This window comes from Nycticebus coucang, chromosome 6 (genome assembly GCF_027406575.1).
Source record: "Nycticebus coucang isolate mNycCou1 chromosome 6, mNycCou1.pri, whole genome shotgun sequence".
Classification (NCBI taxonomy): Eukaryota; Metazoa; Chordata; class Mammalia; order Primates; family Lorisidae; genus Nycticebus; species Nycticebus coucang.
Window position 1 is genome coordinate 2352382 of NC_069785.1, and position 20040 is coordinate 2372421.

Below are 20040 nucleotides of genomic sequence, written 5' to 3' on the forward strand. Positions count from 1 at the left end.
CCAGGTTAAACAAAACATGATATTTAAAGGAAAACATTTGCAACATACAGCAGAAAAGTACATTAAAAGAATTCCTTTAAATTCCAGGGCGGCGCCTGTGGCTCAGTGAGTAAGGCGCCGGCCCCATATGCCAAGGGTGGCGGGTTCAAACCCAGCCCCGGCCAAACTGCAACAGAAAAATAGCCGGGCGTTGTGGCGGGCGCCTGTAGTCCCAGCTGCTCGGGAGACTGAGGCAAGAGAATCGTGTAAGCCCAAGAGTTAGAGGTTGCTGTGAGCCGTGTGACACCACGGCACTCTACCTGAGGGCGGTACAGTGAGACTCTGTCTCTACAAAAAAAAAAAAAAAAAAAGAATTCCTTTAAATTCCAAAGCTTTAAACCTTTAAAAACCAAAGATATAAAAAACAGAAATATGATTTTTAAACTTTAGAAAGTAAATTCATATTTCAATTCAAATAAAGAGGGCCAGGCGCAGTGGCTCACATCTGTAACTCTAGCACTCTGGGAGGCCGAGGAAGGAGGATTACTTCAGTTCAAAAGTTCAAGACCATCCTGAACAAGAGTGAGACCCTGTCTCTACTAAAAATAGAAAAAGCAGCTATGCATGGTGGCACCTGTAGTCCTAGCTGCTTGGGAGACTGAGACAAGAAAGATCACTTGAGCCCAGGAGTTTGAGGTTGCTGTGAGCTATGACACCATAGCATTCTAGCCTAGAGCAACAGAGTAAGACTCTGCCTCAAAAATAAATAAATAAATAAAATAAAACAAGTATTTTAAAGAGGAAATAATCTTGAGAAAAGCCTTTAATTTCTTTCTTTCTTTTTTTGAGACAGTCTCAAGCTGTCACCCCGGGTAGAGTACCGTCATGTCACAGCTCACAGCAACCACAAACTCTTGGGCTAAAGCGATTCTCTTGCCTCAGCCTCGCCTCCCAAGTAGCTGGGACTACAGGCGCCCGCCACAATGCCGGGCTATTTTTTGGTTGCATTTGTCATTGTTCCTTAGCAGGCCCGGGCTGGGTTCAAACCCGCCACCCTAAGTGTATGTGGCCAGCGCCCTGCCGAATGAGCTATAGGCACTGCCAACCCATTTAATTTCAAAGTTTCTCCTCAAATATTAACTTATTTTTTCCAATTTTTTATTGTGGTAAATATATATAACATGAAACTTAGCACCGTAAACATTTTTTTTATTTTTTTTATTGTTAAATCATAGCTATGTACATTAGTGCAATCAAGGGGTACAATGTGCTGGTTTCATATACAATCTGAAATAATCTCATCAAACCATTCAATGTAGCCTTCATGGCATTTTCTTAGTTATTGTATGTAGACATTTGTATTCTGCATTTAGTAAGTTTTGCCTGTACCCATTCTAAGATGCACCGTAGGTGTGGCTCCACCTATTACCTTCTCTCCACCCTAACCTCCCCCCCTCCCTTACCCTCCCTTGGCCCTTTCTCCATATTCTTGTACTATAACTGGGTTATAGCCTTCATGTGAAAGCTATAAATTAGCATCATAGTAGGGCTGAGTACATTGGATACTTTTTCTTCCATTCCTGAGATACTTTGCTAAGAAGAATATGAAAGGTGCACAGTTCAGTGGCATTAAGTACATTCCCACTGCTATAAAACCATCACCACCATCCATCCCAGAACCTTTCCATCTTCCCAAACTCTGTCCCCATAAAATACTAATTCCCCATTCACTACCCTCTGCCCCTGCAACCACCCGTCTATTTCTGTGAGTACTCTATGCTATGAGTGGAATTACAGCATTGGTCCTTCTGCGACTGGCTCTTCTCACTCAGCACATTGCTGAAAGGTTCGTCCACGCTGCAGCAGGTGTGCAAAACCCCTTCCTTTTAACGGTTGAGTGACTGATACTCCACTGTATGGCCAGGCACATTTTGCTTATCTGTTTGTCAGTGGACACTTAGGGGCTCCGAGCTGGGGTTCCATCCCTGCTGGGCGGCTGCTATGGAATTCAGTGCCAAATACCTCCTGGAGAAGCTGCAGTGGGACCTGAAAGCAGAGCACAGGGAGGTGGAAGATACAACTCCCAACCACTGCACGTGCAGCTTCCGAGTCCTGGCAGCAGCGTGCGAGGAAAGGGAAAAGCCACTGCTTCAGAGACACAGGCTGGTGGGCTGCCCAGAGGAGAGCTGCACGTCATGCTTTTGAGCAGGAAACCCTGATCCCAGAGCAGTGGGCCTGTGAGCAGCAACAACGAGGGAGTAGAACTTGCACAGCCATTAAGTTACAAATGAGGAGGAAAAAACGGACACTTAGGTTGCTTCCACATTTTGACTACTGTGAGTACTGTTGCTAAAAACCTGGGTGTACAAAGCTCCTTAAGACCTGACTTTCAATCCTTTCAGACATATCTCCAGATGTGGAGCTGCTGGATCATATGGTGATTCTGTTGAACTTTTTGAGGAAACACCATACTGTTTTCCACACTGGCTGCACCACTGTACATCCCCACCAGTAGTACACAGAGTTTCAATTCCTCTACATCTTTGCCAACATGCATTTCTTGGGGGGGTTTTTGATGGTAGCTATTCTAATGGGTGTTGAGTTAATACCTCAGTGTGGTACAGATGTGTATGTCTCTAATGACTAATGATGCTGAGCATCTTTTCATGTTATTTTTGGCCATTTGTATATCTTCTTTGGAGAAGCATCTATTTAAGCCCTTTGTCCATTTCTGAACAAGGTTGTTGAGTTTTAGGAGTTCTCTATTCTGTACATTAATCCCTCTGACATATGATTAGCAAATATTTTCTCCTAATCTTTGTGTGCCTTTTTACTCTGTTGAAAGAGTCCTTTGATGTACAAATTTTCTGAATTTTCAAGTCCAATTTGTCTTTTCTGTCATCTATGCCTTTAGCGTCACATCCAAAAAAAATCCCTGCCAAATCCAATGTTGTGAACATGTTTCCCTGTGTTTTTTCTTCTAAGAGTTTTATAGTTTTAATTTTACATTTAGGTCTTTGATCCACTTTAAATTTTTTTTTTTTTTGAGACAGAGTCTCAAAACATTTACATTTAGTTTTATAGTTTTAGTTTTACATTTAGGTCTTTGATCCACTTTAATTTTTTTTTTTTTTTGAGACAGAGTCTCACTATGTCACCTCATTAGAGTGCTATGGCGTCACAGCTCACAGCAACCTCAAACTCTTGGGCTTGAGCGATTCTCTTGCCTCAGCCTCCCAAGAAGCTGGGACTACAGGCACCGGCCACAATGCCTGGCTATTTTTTTATTGTAATTGTCATAAAAATATGGAACGCTTCATGAATTTGCATGTCATCCTTGCACAGGGGCCATGCTAATCTTTTCTGTATCATTCCAATTTTAGTATATGTGATGCCTAAGCAAGCACTTAATTTTTGTATGATGCAAGGTAAGGGTCCAACCTCATTCTTTTGCCCACAAACATTTAGTTTTCTTAGCACAATTGTTAAAAAGACTATCCTTTCTCCATTAAATGCTCTTGGCATTCTCGCTGGAAATCACTTGCCCATATATATCAGGTTTATTTCTGGGCTTTCTATTCTCCTCCACTGTCCACATATCTGTCTTTATGCCAGTTCCATGCTATTTTGATTACTGCACCTTGTAGTAAGGTTTGAAATTAGAAAGTGTGACTCTCTTCCAGCTTTCAAGACTATTTTGGCTATTCAGGGTCTTTTGATATTCTCTATGAATTTTAGGATAAATGTTTCTATTTCTGTAAAAACATCACTGGGATTTCAGTAGAGATTGCATCAAATCTGCAGAGCACATTGGATGGCACTGACGACCACTCAGCAATATTAAGTCTTACAACCCATTAACATAGGTTCTGTTTTCATTTATTTACATGTTCTTACTTTCAGCAATGTTTTGTACTTTTCATTGTATGAGTCTTTCACTTCTTTAAATTAATTCCTAAATATTTTATTCTTTTTGATGCTATGGCAAATTTAACAGTTTCTTGTTCAGGTTGCTCGCTGCTAGTGTAAAGAAATGCAACTTATTTCTGAGTGTTGACTTTGTGTCCTGCTACTTTGCTAAATTTACTTATTAGTCCTAACAATTTTTTGTATAATCTTTAGGGTTTTGATATATATAAGATCATATCACCTGCAATCACATGATTTTACCTTTTCCTTCCTTTTTATTTGTCTTTCCTTATTGCTCTGTCTAGGAGCCCTTCTACTAGGTTGAAAAAAAGTGGTGAAGGCAGCCCCTCCGTGCCTTGGTCCTGCTCTTGAAGGAAAAGCTTTCAGTCTTTCACCACTGAATATGATGTCAGTTGTGGACTTTTCATATATGGATTTCATTATGTCGGTAGTTCAAGTGTTGGTATCTTCATAGTTTGAGTGTTTTCATGTGAACAGCCTAATGATTTTTAACTTAAGGAAAATGAACCATGGGGGCGGCGCCTGTGGCTCAGTTGGTAAGGCGCCGGCCCCATATACCGAGGGTGGCGGGTTCAAACCCAGCCCCGGCTGAACTGCAACCAAAAAATAGCTGGGTGTTGTGGCGGGCGCCTGTAGTCCCAGCTACTCGGGAGGCTGAGGCAAGAGAATTGCTTAAGCCCAGGAGTTGGAGGTTGCTGTGAGCTGTGTGATGCCACGGCACTCTACCGAGGGCCATAAAGTGAGACTCTGTCTCTACAAAAAAATAAAAAATAAAAGAAAAATGAACCAATAACCCAGAACTTTTAATTCAGTAGCAAAATGAATTAAAACAGAAAGATATTAGTCTTGCCACAATGAAAAATCTTCCTCTAACTGTAATGAAATGCTGTTAGGTACAATATGAAGTGGCTCTGACTGTAATATAAACTTGTGCCTGGCTCCTCACTTGTTCATCAAGGGTCCTTAATTTTGTTTTTCCAGACTTTTTTTCTATGTGCTTCCTTACAGATCTTAAAATTTTATATAGATACACACACATGAAAATGATCCTATTTCACTTTGTGTCTTTATAAAGGTTTACATCCTATTTACGTTTAGCCTAGAAAACCATGACCAAAAAGAAAACTACCTAATAGTTCAAGCTTTGTCTCCCACACAAAATATCCTAATGAAGTTAAAATTCATTAGAAATAATTCATTTATTCAACTAAAATACCTGATAAATTAAAATCCAATGTTGGGGCGGTGCCTATGGCTCATTAAGTAGGGTGTCGGCCCCATATACTGAGGGTGGCGGGTTTGAACCCGGCCCCAGCCAAACTGCAACAAAAAAATAGCCAGGTGCTATGACGGGTGCCTGTGGTCCCAGCTACTCAGGAGGCTGAGGCAAGAGAATTGCCGAAGCCCAAGAGCTGGAGATTGCTGTGAGCTGTGATGCCATAGCACTCTGCCGAAGGCAACAAAAAACAAAAAAAAAAATCCAATGTTAGTCTGGTTATACCCTGACAAACAGCAAAGATCAATAAAAAGGAACTCCTTTACCTTGACTTGCAGATATCTATGTTCTCTATCTACACAGTAGCAGGGAAACAGGGTGTCCCAAAAGTCACCCCTAAAGTCACCATACATAAAGTGGGAACTTGTAGCTAAATGAAACTTTATTTTAAAAATATTCACCATAGGGCGGCGCCTGTGGCTCAAGGAGTAGGGTGCCAGTCCCATATGCCGGAGGTGGCGGGTTCAAACCCAGCCCCGGCCAAAGCCACAAAAAAAAAAAAAAAAAAAAAAAAAATATTCACCATATTCATCTGACTCAGCACCTGTGGCTCAAACGGCTAAAGCACAAGGCACATACACCTGAGCTGGCAGGTTCAAATCCAGCCCTGGCCCACCAAACAACGACAGCTGCAACCAAAATATAGCCAGGCATGGAGGTGGGCCCCTATAGTCCCAGCTACTTGGGAGGCACAAGCAGGAGAATCGCTTGAGCCCAGGAGTTGGAGGTTGCTGTGAGCTGTAATGCCATGGCACTCTACCCAGGGCGACAGCTTAAGGCTCTATCTCAAAAAAAAAAAAAAAAATCATAAAATCTTACAAAATAGGCTTGCATCTGTGGCTCAAGCAGCTAAGGTGCCAGCCACATACACCTGAGCTAGCAGGTTCGGATCCAGCCCAGGCCCACCAAACAACAATGACGGCTGCAACCAAAAACAGCCGAGTATTGTGGCGGGTGCCTGTAATCCCGGCTACTTGGGAGGCAGAGGCAGGAGAATCGCTTCAGCCCAGGAGTTGGAGGTTGCTGTGAGCTGTGATGCCACAGCACTCTACCAAGGGCGACAGCTTGAGGCTCTGACTCAAAAAAAAAAAAAAAATCTTACAAAATATTTACAAAATACTCTCTACGTATTGGTCACCTCTTTGTAAAATTTTTGTATTATAACCAATGAGTGATATGTGGACTCTACTTCAATCTAATAATCTCAGGAGACAGGACCAAAAAATACATAAAATCTGTAACACAAGCAGCACACCTTAAGTTCCAGAAAAATTGGTTCACACAAGTAAGTTCAAAAGAAAGTATACTCAGTGTGTGCTGAGGTGGTGAGAAGAAGCCCAGGAAAGGTTAGGCTTGGGTGACAGTCTCAGTAGTAGTAAGACAGGCATCAAGTCAGCAGAGAGATTTTTCTTTTTTTTCCAGATAGTCTCACTCTGTTGCCCAGGCTAGAGTGCCCTGGCGTCACAATTCACAACCTTAGACTTCTGGCTCAAGTGATGTTCCTGCCTCAGCCTCCCAAGTAGCCGGGACTATAGGTGCCTGCCTCAACACCTGGCTAATTTTTCTCTTTTTAGTAGAGATAGGATCTCACTCTTGCTCAGGCTCGTCTTGAACTCCTGAGGCTCAAGGGATCCACCTGCCTCAGCCTCCCAGGGGCCAGGATTACAGGTGTGAGCCACCTTGCACAGCCAAGGACAGATCACTGCCCTTTAAATCTGTGTTCAAATGAAATCCCTCACCCCGAAAGGCCTTCCCTGGCCAGCTATAAGCGGGAAAGGTATGTCAAGTCTATTAAATAACTCGCAATGACCTGCAACCGTGCTAGACAATCCATGTACTTACATTTGTCTTCCCACTGGAAGGCTAGTTCCCCGTGGGTAGCAACTAGGTCTGCGCTATTCACTGCTCTGCCTCAGCCCCTAACCATCCAGGCTGCAGCTGACAGTGAACACATACCTGCTGAGTGACTGATGGCAGCAATTACAGTAGGGGACAGAGCAGAGCCTAACCAAAAAGGGAGGAGAGAGAACAGGAACACAGACCAGTCTTTCTGAAAGTTTAACAGTAAAGATAAATAAAACCAGAGTTTGAAGGAAATGCAGGCTAGAGGCAAATGTTGATGTTTACCTTCAGACCAAAAAAAAAAAAAAGGAGCTGGTATTTAAGCTGGTCCCTGAAAAAAAGAATTACAGTATGGATACACGGAAAAGAGAAAGACTAAGCATTTCAGAAGAGTCAGTTTAACCAGAACCAATGGGTCAGATGCAAGTGTGGCACGTGTCAGGGCAGGACAGCTGAAACAGACAGCAAGCTAGTAAGGTGGGCTCATGTGAGGCCACCAAGGAAGGCCTTGAAGAGAAATTTGACTCAGGCTCCACAGCCTGTAAATTCTGATATTTTTGTTACCATTTCAGAGGGGGAAAAAATTAAGCAGTAACAAGAAAGTGATTCAAAGGAAGAAGTGGCAAGATTCACTGTAATTCAGTATAAAATTTGATAGGCCGTTGCTGTCACCATGAACTTGGCTCCTGGCGTTCTCCCAGCACCACACACAATGCAATGTGAAAACCTCTAGCTGAAGATAACCAACCCTGACGTGTGGCTCTAACGCATAGGTGACTGGAACTGTAAGCTGACCAGGCACATCACTCTCACAGACAGGACGTGCAGGGCCGACTTACAACGTCTATGCTTCCCTGCTCATTTGGAGGGAAAAGCAAAGCAAAACACAAGATACAAATGTTACAAAAGGAAAAGCCACTACACAGTCTTTTAAAGACAGCCAGAAAGTAAGAGACTAACTCTACTCTTCAGCAAAAGAGGAACACTTGAATAGAAAATCAGCAGGATGAAGATCATTACACACCAGACCTCCACCTAATAGTAAGTGTTTCACATTCAGCTCTGAAAGAAAACACTAACTCATTTTCTATGATTAATTATAAGATTCAGTTTGGAACTTTGTACGTTCTGATACCTCCATTTTTTCCTGAAAACCTATTACTGCCTTATCACCACTTTCAAACAGATTATAAAGTATGTTTTAAAACCCTACTTAACTTTTTATATAGTAATTAATGTACTCTAGTATTTCACTTTAAATGTACAAATTTAACTATTTTGCGATAAGAATAAAAATTACTAAATATTTCACACATGATGATATCAGCATTCTTTGCCTATTTTGCTCAATCACAATGAGCTCTCTCAGAAGCCACAGTTTTCCAAATAGTTAAGTCTGATCTATTTTCCTGCTTTCATTACAGGGGACAGTGACCTGGCTTCTAAATGGCCTGAAAGTTAAGCTGAAAAAATAAAAGCAACACGGTTATTTTTAGAGCTCTACAGGCATAAAAATACAGCACCAAACTGTGACCTGCAGCTATGCACAGCAAAGCATCACACATGCAACGTCTTCACATTAGCCCGGAGCGTCCGTGGTGCTCTAGACAGCTATTCCCATTTCATTACCAGATGAGTCAGAATCCATTAGGACTAGCATCCATAGTTGCTCGCATCTTTTCAAGTAGACTAAGCTACATTTGAAAGGTAGAGCACTGTACAATTTGCAAAGATTAAATAGTAAGTTATTTTTGTCATTTCTTCTAGCTTTCTTACAAGGTGAGTTAATGAGCATTCACTCCAAAAGAAGACATCACAACCTCATTCCTAACATAGAAAGTTATTTCAAATACAGTTTCGGTGGGTAAATAAGGAGGCTTATTCCTTCAACAGAGGACACAGCCAGGAGAACAAGACATGCCCAAGTGAAACACAGCTTCTTCACTAGTTCAAGTAAACTCTGGCGACATCTCATCAGATTCATCAATTTAACAGGTAAGTTTTAAGTCTTTTCTGTACAAAACATAAATCACAAGTGTGTCTGTAGATAGCACTCTCCCATACATTAATATTTAAAGCCTCTAAGAACTTTTAATAGCAAACATTCATGTTTTCAAAAATTGTTTGGTCTGTAGATTATCTCTGACTTTGAATATTTAATTTCTACTTAGGAATGTAAAAGTATTTTCCAAGCTTGATTTTTGCCACTGACCTAGTTAGAAATTAAAAGCCTTTAAATGCACGTTCTAATATTATTTTAACCTGCATATCTAACCAGTGAAAAATTCATGGCAAATTTATCATAAAGAAACAAATATTTTCTCATCAGAACCTTAATATTTTATGCAAATAAGCAAGTGAGAATATTTCCATAGGCTAAAAATGCCACTTTTTGGCTGGATGAAATGGCCAAAGAACGACTCCTACAAACCCACAGGCTACCCTGGCTCAGACATAGTGACAAAGACTCTCCTTCGGGAATTAAAATGGCACCTAAAGGAGCGGGAGAGATTAATACAAGAGATTGAAAATGAACAGAAAGTGAAAAGAACAGGTGTGGATTACAACTGGCTCAGAAACTGCCAGAACCCCCACATGACTATCCCAGCAACTGAACAAAGACAACTGGAAGCTCTTTGCTCACAAGTTCAACTTTGCCAAACTGGAATGATTCTCAGCAGGTAAAAACACTGTTCTCTTCTTATGTTATCTGTTCATGTTCTTTAGACTTTAAGTGTAAAGTCCCCAGATATTTAGACTGGAAATTGTTTCCCATCATGTAAATTCTTTAGCCATGTATATCAAATACCAAACTACCAAAATCCTGAGGGACAGAATAAATAAAACTGTCTATTGGTTATCTTACTGGTCAGACTTATTTTTTAATTATATTAAAAATTTCTTTACTTGAAGCATAATTTTAAAGCAATATGCAGAGTACTCAAAAGGTGGGTTACTAATATACAAGTATTTTATTTAAGTTATATTTTAGAGATAAAGGGATATAACAAGAGAAATTTTCTGAAATATTACCACATTCCCTCTAGATTTCGAGAAGTTTTGGCAGAAAATGATGTACTGCCATGGGAGATAGTCTACATCTTCAAGCAAGTTCTGAAAGACTTCTTAAGCAGCACAGACGGGGGGAGTGAGCAGCAGGCCTCAGGGGGTGCCCAGAGCACAGGCTGTCGTGCTTCTTCTGCGGCCCCCAGAGAAAGCCCCGTGAGTGCAGGCAAAGATGAAATACCCACCATTTCAAGTTACGTGGACAAAAACACAAAGAACAGGTTCCCAATGCTATCACACAGAATATGGAACCTGCCATATTATCATCCATCAAGTTAAGTTACTGACAGAGGAATTTTTATGATCATTTTAGAATCAGAATTCTTAATATTAAAAATGAGAACAAGTGATGTGACCTCAAGTTTCTCTTTGTTGCAGTCAGAAATTAAAATTCCTGTTGATGTAGCTTATATTTTAAATTCTTTTTTAACCATTCTGAACATTCTATGTTTTCATTGACCCGTATGCTTTTAACTAAAATGTTTCCTAAATATTGTGAAAAAATGTTTGAAGTATTTTCTTATACCTCAAACACACCTCACAGGAACTAAGGCAATTTTATTTATGTGAAGTTTGACGAATTCTGTATGAAACTCAGACTTTAACCTCAATTTTTATTCTAAAAAGAAGCTGTGTATAGAATGAAATAAATGATTAAGAACCTTACCTTCACATTACAACACTGAAATTAAGTTCACATCCCATCATGTCGTCATTATTCCCGCAGGGGATAGAGCAAAGGGGGGTGGGGAAATGTGCTGTCAGAAGCAGAGCAGTGCTTTACCCCAACACTGAGTTCTGGTTGTTTTTTTTTTTTTTTTTTTTTTTGTAGAGACAGAGTCTCACTTTACTGCCCTCGGTAGAGTGCCATGGCGTCACACGGCTCACAGCAACCTCCAGCTCTTGGGCTTACGTGATTCTCTTGCCTCAGCCTTTGGAGCAGCAGGGACTACAGGCGCCCGCCACAACACCCGGCTATTTTTTTGTTGCAGTTTGGCCGGGGCTGGGTTTGAACCCACCACCCTCGGTATATGGGGCCAGCGCCCCACTCACTGAGCCACAGGCGCCGCCTCTCGGCTCTGGTTTTAATCACAGTTTTAATCTCCACCTTAAGGAAATACAGAATAAAACACAGCTCTATATTAGGCCAATATAAATAAGGGCTGATTAACAACAGCCCTTAAATTTGTTGTTTAATAACAAATAACTGCTACTCTCCAAGAAAACCATTTAATGCTGGTGAATAATTTAAATCTATATTGTGCCCATGTAAAATAGCAAAATAGTGAATACATACAATTTAACATTTCATAACTTCATTCTAAGTATGAAGCTATGCATAAGTCAGATTTCTCTTTTTTTGGTAAGGTGCTAAAATCTTTACCATTTTTTCTTTTTTTGAGACAGACTCTCACTATGTCACCCTGGGTAGAGTGCTGTGGCATCACACCTCACAGCAACCTCAAACTCCTGGGCTTAAGCGATTCTCTTGCCTCAGCCTCCCAAGTAGCTGGGACTACAGGTGCCCACCACAACACCCAGCTATTTTTTTGTTGCAGTTGTTTAGTTGGCCCAGGCCGGATTTGAACCCACCACCTCTGGTGTATGTGGCTTGGTGCCATAACCACTGTGCTACAGGTGCTGAGCCATCTTTACCATTCTTAGAGGTAAATCTAAGGAACCTAATGTCTATAATTTTGTATTTGTAGATTAATTTTCTTTCATGTAAAAAAAAATATATATGTATATATGTGTGTATATGTGTGTGTGTGTTTGTGTATATATATGTGTATCTGTGTGTGTACATATATATACACACACAGATACATATCAAAATGGGAACTAAAAATACACTCCAAAAAAACCTTCTAACTCTATTCTCCCTGCATTCTTAGCCAACTTCTACACCATTTTCAAGTGATCTCTATTTGGTGTTAAATCCATATCATGTAATAAACAGTGTCTACCTGACCCTGATTTAAAACACAGGTAAATGAAAACACAACACTACAAGGATCTGAAACAAGGACACCTCTCATTCCTGTTCCCTTTCTATTCAGTTTTCTTCTTTTTTTTTTTCAGAGACAGTCTCACTTTGTTGCCCTTGTTAGAGTGCTGTGGCGTCACACAGCTCACAGCAACCTCCAGCTCCTGGGCTTAAGCAATTCTCTCCCCTCAGCCTCCCGAGTAGCCTACCACACTTTCTGTTCAGTTTTCATGACATATTACATTTGACTTTTTCAACCACTGTAAGACTTCTTAGAGTGGAAACTACTGTATTTGCAGGAGAGATCAATGTCCCTAAAAGTGCACAATTGCTTATTGTGCAGTGAATAGAAAGTAGCAAACATGCCAAGAGCAATGGCTCACATCTGTGACCCCAGCACTCTGGGCAGCCAAGGCGGGTGGACAACTGAAGCTCGGAAGTTCAAGACCAGCCTGAGCGAGGCCACTGTCTCTACTAAAAATAGAAAAACTAGATGGGTGTGTGACAGGCACCTGAAGTCCCAGTTACTCAGGAGGCTGAGGCAGGAGTATCACTTGAGCCCAGGAGTTGGAGTTTGAGGTTGCAGTGAGCTGTGGTGCGACCACAGCACTCTAGCCTGGAGATGCAAGAGTGTGAGACTCTGGTTCCAAAAAGAAAACGAGAAACAAAGCAGCAAACATGAGTTGTAAGAAAATGTTATTACCTTAATAGTAAGAACATTTTTATTTTAAACAGAACCTGCAGTTTGTCTGTGAAGTCCAAAAGATCAGGGAACACACCCCAAGAGGCCCAGAACATTTCACTCTCTCTCCAAAGCAGCCTCACAGCAAAGACCCCATCTCTAAAACTAGCCAGGCATTGTGGCGGGTGCCTGTAGTCCCAGCTACTTGGGAGGCTGAGGCAGGAGGATCACGTGAGCCCAAGAGTTTGAAGTTGCCATGAGCTGTGATGCCACAGCACTCTGAGAGCAACAAAGTGAAACACTGTCTCAAAATAAAAATAGCCTAATAACCATATTTCTTCTGAGAGTTATTGGTGTATGTTATTTAAAACAGTTGTTTCTAGAAAACCTACAAATCAAAAAAAATTTAACACAACTTCTTGACTATTAATAGATCTGTTTTTATACACTGGGTTATTTATAATACCTAAAGCTGGCAAAGGAATCATGGTTAAAAATATGGGAAGGGGCACAGTTGAGAGGACTATGGGAATGCTTCAGGTGTATTTCATCAAGGGAAATCAAGGCTCAGCAGCTATGGCACAGGCCACAAACACCGGGGCTGGCAGGTTCGAACTTGGCCTGCCAAACAACAATGACAACTATAACAACAACAAATAATACCTGGGCATTGTGGCGGGCACCTGTAGTCCCAGCTACTTGGAAGGCTGAGCCAAAAGAATCGCTTAAGCCCAAGAGTTTGAGGTTGCTGTGAGCTGAGACACCATAGCACTCTACCAAGGGCAACAAAGTGAGACTCTGTCTCAAAAAAAAAAAAAAAAAAAAAGACAAAGTAGTTTCAGTAGAGTAGCTAAAATTTTTGGCTAGGGAACAGTAAGAGTAAATGAATCCAGGTAAAAGCACTTGGCATAGGCTGGGCGTGGTGGCTCACGCCTGTAATCCTAGCACTCTGGGAAGCTGAGGAAGGTGGATTTCCTGAGCTCACAAATTCAAGACCAGCCTGAGTCAGAGTTAGACCTCATCTTTAAAAATAGCTGGATGTTGTGGCGGGCAACCGTAGTCCCAGCTACTTGGGAGGCTGAGGCAAGAAAATTGCTTGAGCCCAAGAGGGAGAGGTTGCTGTGAGCTATGATGCCACAACACTCACCCACAGTGACAAAGTGAGACTCTATCTCAAAAAAAAACAAACATACAAACAAAAAACACTCTGAACAGTACCTGACACATAATCAGCTCTCAAAAGCTATCATTACTGAGCCAGGCGCAATGGCAGGGCCTATAGTCCCAGCTCTCAGGAGGCTGAAGCAGGAAGATTGCCTGAGCCCAGGAGTGAGGATGCTGTGAGCTATGATCACACCACTGCACTCCAGCCTCGGTGACAGAGACATTGTCTCTCTCAGTCAATTTTCTTTTCTTTTCTTTTGAGACAGAGTCTCACTAAGTCACCCTGGGTAGAGTGCCGTGGAGTCACAGCTCACAGCAACCTCAAACTCTTGGGCTTAAGAGATTCTCTTACCTCAGCCTCCCAAGTAGCTGGGACTACAGGCGTCCGCCACAACGCCCAGCGGGCCAGGGCTATGTCTGAAACCGCCAGCTCTGGTGTATGTGGCTGCAGCCCTAGCCATTTGAGCTACAAGCAATTTTCTAAAAGGATAAATAAAAATCAAGAAAGAAGACAGCTAGTACACACATACACACACACACTAAAAGCATAACTCTTCAGACTCTTCATCAACTAGTGTTCTCCATCTCAGTAACAACAATAATACCTACCCACTCAATTCTACAAGACAGAAATCCCAGAATCGTTCGCTCCCCTGGATGAGGAGGTGCCAAAACCCACACACACGGTAAGAAGATGACTGGTCTTCTGAGCTGGTCTTCTGATCACAACCAAGACTTGGAAAGAGAGAAGCAGCTGAGACTGACTAGAGAGGGCAGGTAAGAAGGCAGGGGAGGACCTCTTTGGCTGTGGAGGTCACAGGAAACTTCCCTAAGGAGCAGACTTTGAACAAGCCCAGAATGATGAAGGGAGCCAGTTGGGGGAAGACAAGGACAAGGGGAGCCCTCCACACAGGAGAGAGGAACTGCAGCTGCTGCTACGTCCAGTCTGGTATCTTCCAAAGAAAGGCCAATGTGGCCAGAGGGCAGCAGGCTGTGTGCCCGGCAGAGGAAAGCTCATTAAGTCACAAGGCAGAGCCTAAATTTTACTCTAAGGGTGACCTATCATGCAGAAAGTCCCACCTGTGCTCAAAGAGCCTTCGGCATTATTTACTCTCAAATTTCTTCATACAACAAATATTAAATAGCACCTACTTCATGCCAGCCCTCTTCCAGGTACAACAAGACATTATCTGGGGTAAGGAGGAGATGGGCGTACAGTAATCCAGACAAGAGAGGACGGGGCTTGGGTCTAGAGTGGTGAAAGATGAGCAGCAGGCAGTGCTGAGCTCCTCGCTGCCTCACAGCTCATCTGCCACCTCCCATTCACTCACCTGCTCCAGCTACACATAGTAGACAGAGATGCTCCAATAGTTTTTTAATCAATGGGAAAATTACCTAATAAACTAAATCTATTACAGACCAAAAGGTCTTTAAAAACATGGACTTTGTGAATAGGAACCAGGAATCCTTGGAGAGTAACAGAGACAGACACCCAATCTACACGAGGCCTAAATACTGAAAAGCAGCAAGGCCTAAAGAAAAAAGCCATGTGCTTCAGAGTCAAACACATCCCTTCCATGACACAGCACGTGGCCTGGGACAAGTCAAGTTCCTCAGCTACTCTGAAACTTCCATCTGTCAGAAAGACTGAGATTGGTCCTCTTCAGTGAGACACACCAGGAGGTAAACTGATAAGAAGAAAGGAGGGGAATGAAAGTGATCACCAGATAATGGAAATCTGCAAGTCTCTGCAGCAAAGCCTTCTTCAGGACAAAGAACATTGTCAGCTGCTAAGTCAGACACGAAAGTAATAATTAAGCAAGAACATCATGATCCAGGAGCTAATGTGCACCGTGAAGAAGAAACCTCAAAGAGACTCTGGACAGAGTGCACAGCAGCATCGGGAGGCTCCCCCCAACGCCCGGGCCCAGGGCTGCCAGCCAGACAGCTGCACCACCAGCTCTAGAGGACAGCGCTCAGATGGTCTGCACAGTGCTAAGGTGAAGGAACAGGAAGGTAAGGACAAGAGGGTACAGTATGAAACGCCATGCCATGTGGGAAGCCCATAAAATCACTGGGAGTATCATCTGTGAACCCCTCTCCTGCTCCCCACTTCACCAGCCCCTCCCCTAGGCACCCCACTAAGCTTTTGTCAGGGAGAAACTCACACTGCACCCCACAGGGACCCACCCCACCCCACACGACTCTTAACCTGTGATACAGACTGGTATTTTGTCTCTCTTTACAATGCTAGTGGTCACAACTCACAAAGCCAATTTAAAACGCCCTCCCAGACTGGACTCCTGGGATGCCATGCAAGCTCATCTTACCCCATCCCTACCAAATATACCACACTGTACAAAAGACCCTATGCTGACAAAAGCCATCCTTCCTCAACAGCAGATACATCCTCACTGATACCAAAACTACTGGAAAGACATCATTTAACAAGTACTCAATCATCCTGTGTGCCAGGTTCATGGGTCAGCTCAACTTGAGTCTGAATCCCAGTTCTACCACTAGAATACAGAGCTGCATAACAAATTACTACAAATTTAACAGATTAAAACAACATAAATGTTATCTCAAGTCCAGCTGGATTCAGCTGGGTCCTCTGCTTAGGATCTAAGACCAAAAGCAAGTGGCCAAAATCAGCTCCCTGCAACTGCAGGACTGAGGTACCCATTTCATTACTAGCTATCAGCTGGGATCCAGCCTGTGCTCCTAGCTTCCCACATTCCTTCTTAAGCTTTCCACATGGCCCCCTCCTAGGAATATCTCTTCTTTTTTTTCTTTTTTTTTTTTTTTTAAGACAGAGTCTCATTTTTCCCCCTTGATAGAGTGCAATGGCGTCACAGCTCACAGCAACCTCAAACTCTTGGGCTCAAGTGATCCTCTTGCCTCACCCTCCCAAGTAGCTGGGACTACAGGCATCCCCACAATGCCTGGCTATTTTTTTTTTTTAAGAGACAGGTTGGTCTTGAATTCTTGAGCTCAGGCAATCCACCTGCCTCAGCCTCCCAGACTGCTGTGATTACAGGTATGAGGCACCATGCTCGGCCCAAAGGCTGGGTATTTCTTGGAATTTGTCGTTGTTTTCTTTATTAGGCCCAGGTGAGGCTGGAATCCACTACCCCTGGTGTACAGATGACCTACAGCAGCCATCTTCTAGGAACATTTCAAATCTCTGACACCTTCTGAGAAATTTTCTGCCTTTTAGGGCTCATGTGATTTAGACTGGGCCCACTCTGCTACTCTAGGTAATCTCCCTACTTTAATATCTATAACCTTAACTATATCTGCAAAATTCCTTTTGCCATGTAACATTACTCACATATTAATAGGTCCTAGAAAACATCACTTACATCTGCAAAATCCCTTTTGCTAGGTAACGTTATGTATCCATAGGTTCTGGGGGACATCTTTGGGAGGAGGTGTCATTCTGCCTATCAAGACAATTTGCTACAGGAAGTTGGCCAAATCACCTTGCTCCCACAAGCCCATTTCTTTTTTTTTATTATTTATTTTTTTTTTTTTTGTAGAGACAGAGTCTCACTTTATGGCCCTTGGTAGAGTGCGGTGGCCTCACACAGCTCACAGCAACCTCCATTTCCTGGGCTTAAGCAATTCTCTTGCCTCAGCCTCCCGAGTAGCTGGGATTACAGGCACCCGCCACAACAAGCCCATTTCTTAATAATGCCATCAACTCAGAGGGTTGCTGTGCTGACTAAAAAACACAGCTACGTTTAGCTGAGTGCCTGCTACATGCAGGCAACTCTGGCCCTGGATCTGCACATGTGCAGCCTAGAAGGTACCTGCAGAGGAAGGAGCGCCACTCACAGGCCAACACTGCCTCTCACTAGTGAAATTTTAAAATTAAAACCTGTATGGCAATTTCACAAAGCAATTTTACACATGTCGAATCTAATAATTTTTAAATGGGGCTGATATTTTGTCTTTTTTCATTTCATTGCTCTGAAAATTCATTTTATTGATTTTACATAAGTCTCAGTCCATGAAGGATTGGAAACTAAAAACTGGTCCTTAGTAGCTAAAATGACATCTAAATCTACACTTTTAGTTTCTGACAAGTTCAATAATTTACCTCCCAATATCATAATGAGTTATTTAAAAGCAATGCCATTTGTCACATTAAGATGTAGAAAAGCATTTAAGCAGGGGAGGTGGCCTATAGGATCACTTACCAGAGCAATTCAAGGAAACAAAAAGCACAAAAATGTAAACAAAGCAGCCACCCTGAAGCTGCACAAGGGTTCTCTTTGTCCTCTCTATACCTCCAAGAAACAAAATAAATTCACCAAAGATCCCAAGGTTGTACCTGAAAGGACAACACAAAGGCTTGAAGAAACCCAGGAAAACCTGCCACAGGCTGTGCCCACCCATCAAATCACGTGACCAACAAGAGTACATTTTTAAAAAAACGAAACGAAAAAAAGCCCTCTCCACTGTAAAGGCTGCTCAATTGGGGGCTGGGCAGGAATGATGGAGATACTTCAAGGTAGAGGTATTTCCTATGTTGGCTGTCTCATAGAAGGGGCAGGAATTTCTACTCAACTGATCTAGGGCTTGCTTCTAAAAACAGATGTCCTCTTGCCTTTTTATTACCACCAGAATCTCTTAAGCAGAATGACAGACAACAGCCACTTAAGTCACAGAATAAGGGAGGAGGGACCACAAAACTGATCAAAGATCCAGCCTTAACACTCCCTGGTGTTTACCCCAATCAGCTGAAAACTTATGTCCACACAAAAACTTGCACACAAGTCTAGTTACTGCCAAAACTTGGCAGCAACCAAGATGGCCTTCACTAGGTGGATGGACCAACTGTGGTACATCCACACAGTGGAGTATTAATCAGCCCTATAAAGAAATAAGCTAACAAATCATGAAAAGACACAGAGGAAGCTCAAATGCATATTAAGTGAAAGAAGACAACCTACATACAATATGATTCCAACAAAGTGACAATATTGAAAAGGCAAAATTATGGAGACAGTGCCAAAAAGACAAGTGGTTTCCAGGCAAGTGAGAGGAGAGAGGAATGGAGCACAAAGGATTTTGGGGGCAGTGCAACTCTTGTGTATACTGTTAGACAATGGCAGCTGCATGTCATCATACATTTGTCCAAACCCACATAAATACACACCAAGAGTAAACACGCCTACAATAATAATGTATCATCCTGGTTCATCAACTGTAGCCAAAGGTACCAAACTTATGCAGATGTTAACAGTGGAAACTGTGGGATGGCAAGGTTACTGGAGAGCTCTAACTCTGCTCAGTTTTTCTGGAAACCTAAAACATCTTCAAAAAATAGAGTCTATAGGCTCAGCGCCTGTAACTCAGCGACTAGAGCATCAGCCACATACACCGGAGCAGGAGGGTTCGAATCCACCCCGGACCTGTCAAACAACAACAACAACGCCCCACCACCACCAAAAAAAAAAAAAAAAATTGCCAGACGTCGTGGCGGACGCCTGTAGTCCCAGCTACTTGGGAAGCTGAGGCAAGAGAACCGCTTACGGTCAAGAGCTTGAGGCTGCTGTGAGGTGTGACGGCCCCGGCACTCTACTGAGGGTGACAAATTGAGACTCTGTCTCAAAAAAAAAATAGTCTATAGATTAAAAAAAAAAAATTATCCTGTAGGGAACTGCGGGATGAAGTACCACAAGACACGCATACTCTAGGTCAGGGGCGGTTTGGGGACCACCTTATTTTGGGGCCGCCACAGCCACCCAGCAGCTGAGCAGGGCAGGGGCTCGTGAGGCGAGTCTGACTGGGGCCCGCGCCGTGCTCGGCCGCACCTGCTATCCGCGAGCCTGCCTCCTACCTTCCGAACGCCGCTGCCGACCGCGCCGGAGCGGGAGCTGGGGCTGGGGCCAGAACCGGAGTCTGGGCCTGGGCCTGGGCCGGGGCCTGGGCCTGGGCAGCAGAGCTCGCGCCCGGGGCCGCGTCCTTGCGCTGAGCCTCCTCCCGGGCCGCCTCGGCCGGAAAAGCAGGCGGCGAGCCCAGCAGCTCCACATTCGTCACGGTCTTGCCGATGGTAAACCAGTCGTTGATCTGGTCAAGGGTGAGTTTACGAAGCATGCTGGA

The 20040-nt window shown here is 43.0% G+C and overlaps 2 protein-coding genes and 1 non-coding gene across 5 annotated transcripts in view; 1 reads left to right on the forward strand and 2 right to left on the reverse strand.

Moving 5' to 3' along the window:
• Positions 1-20040, reverse strand: part of TDRD9 (tudor domain containing 9) — a 103611-nt gene extending 83571 nt beyond the window's left edge. For 2 of the 3 annotated variants that reach the window (XM_053595690.1, XM_053595689.1), the window contains exon 1: positions 19778-19814. Coding sequence is in view for 1 of the 3 variants with exons in the window: in XM_053595688.1 (XP_053451663.1) it covers positions 19778-20034 (257 nt within the window). In the remaining 2 variants the exon portion in view is untranslated. Of the gene's footprint in view, positions 1-19777 lie in introns of all 3 variants that reach the window. The other variant, XM_053595688.1, reaches the window with a different exon arrangement.
• LOC128589354 (U6 spliceosomal RNA) lies at positions 3280-3386 on the reverse strand. The gene has a single exon (XR_008380947.1). It is a non-coding gene; the product is annotated as a U6 spliceosomal RNA (small nuclear RNA).
• On the forward strand, positions 9410-10372 carry RD3L (RD3 like). The gene is made up of 2 exons (XM_053595691.1): positions 9410-9708; positions 10075-10372. Exons 1-2 carry the CDS (start codon positions 9410-9412, stop codon positions 10370-10372), a joined length of 597 nt encoding a protein of 198 aa, XP_053451666.1.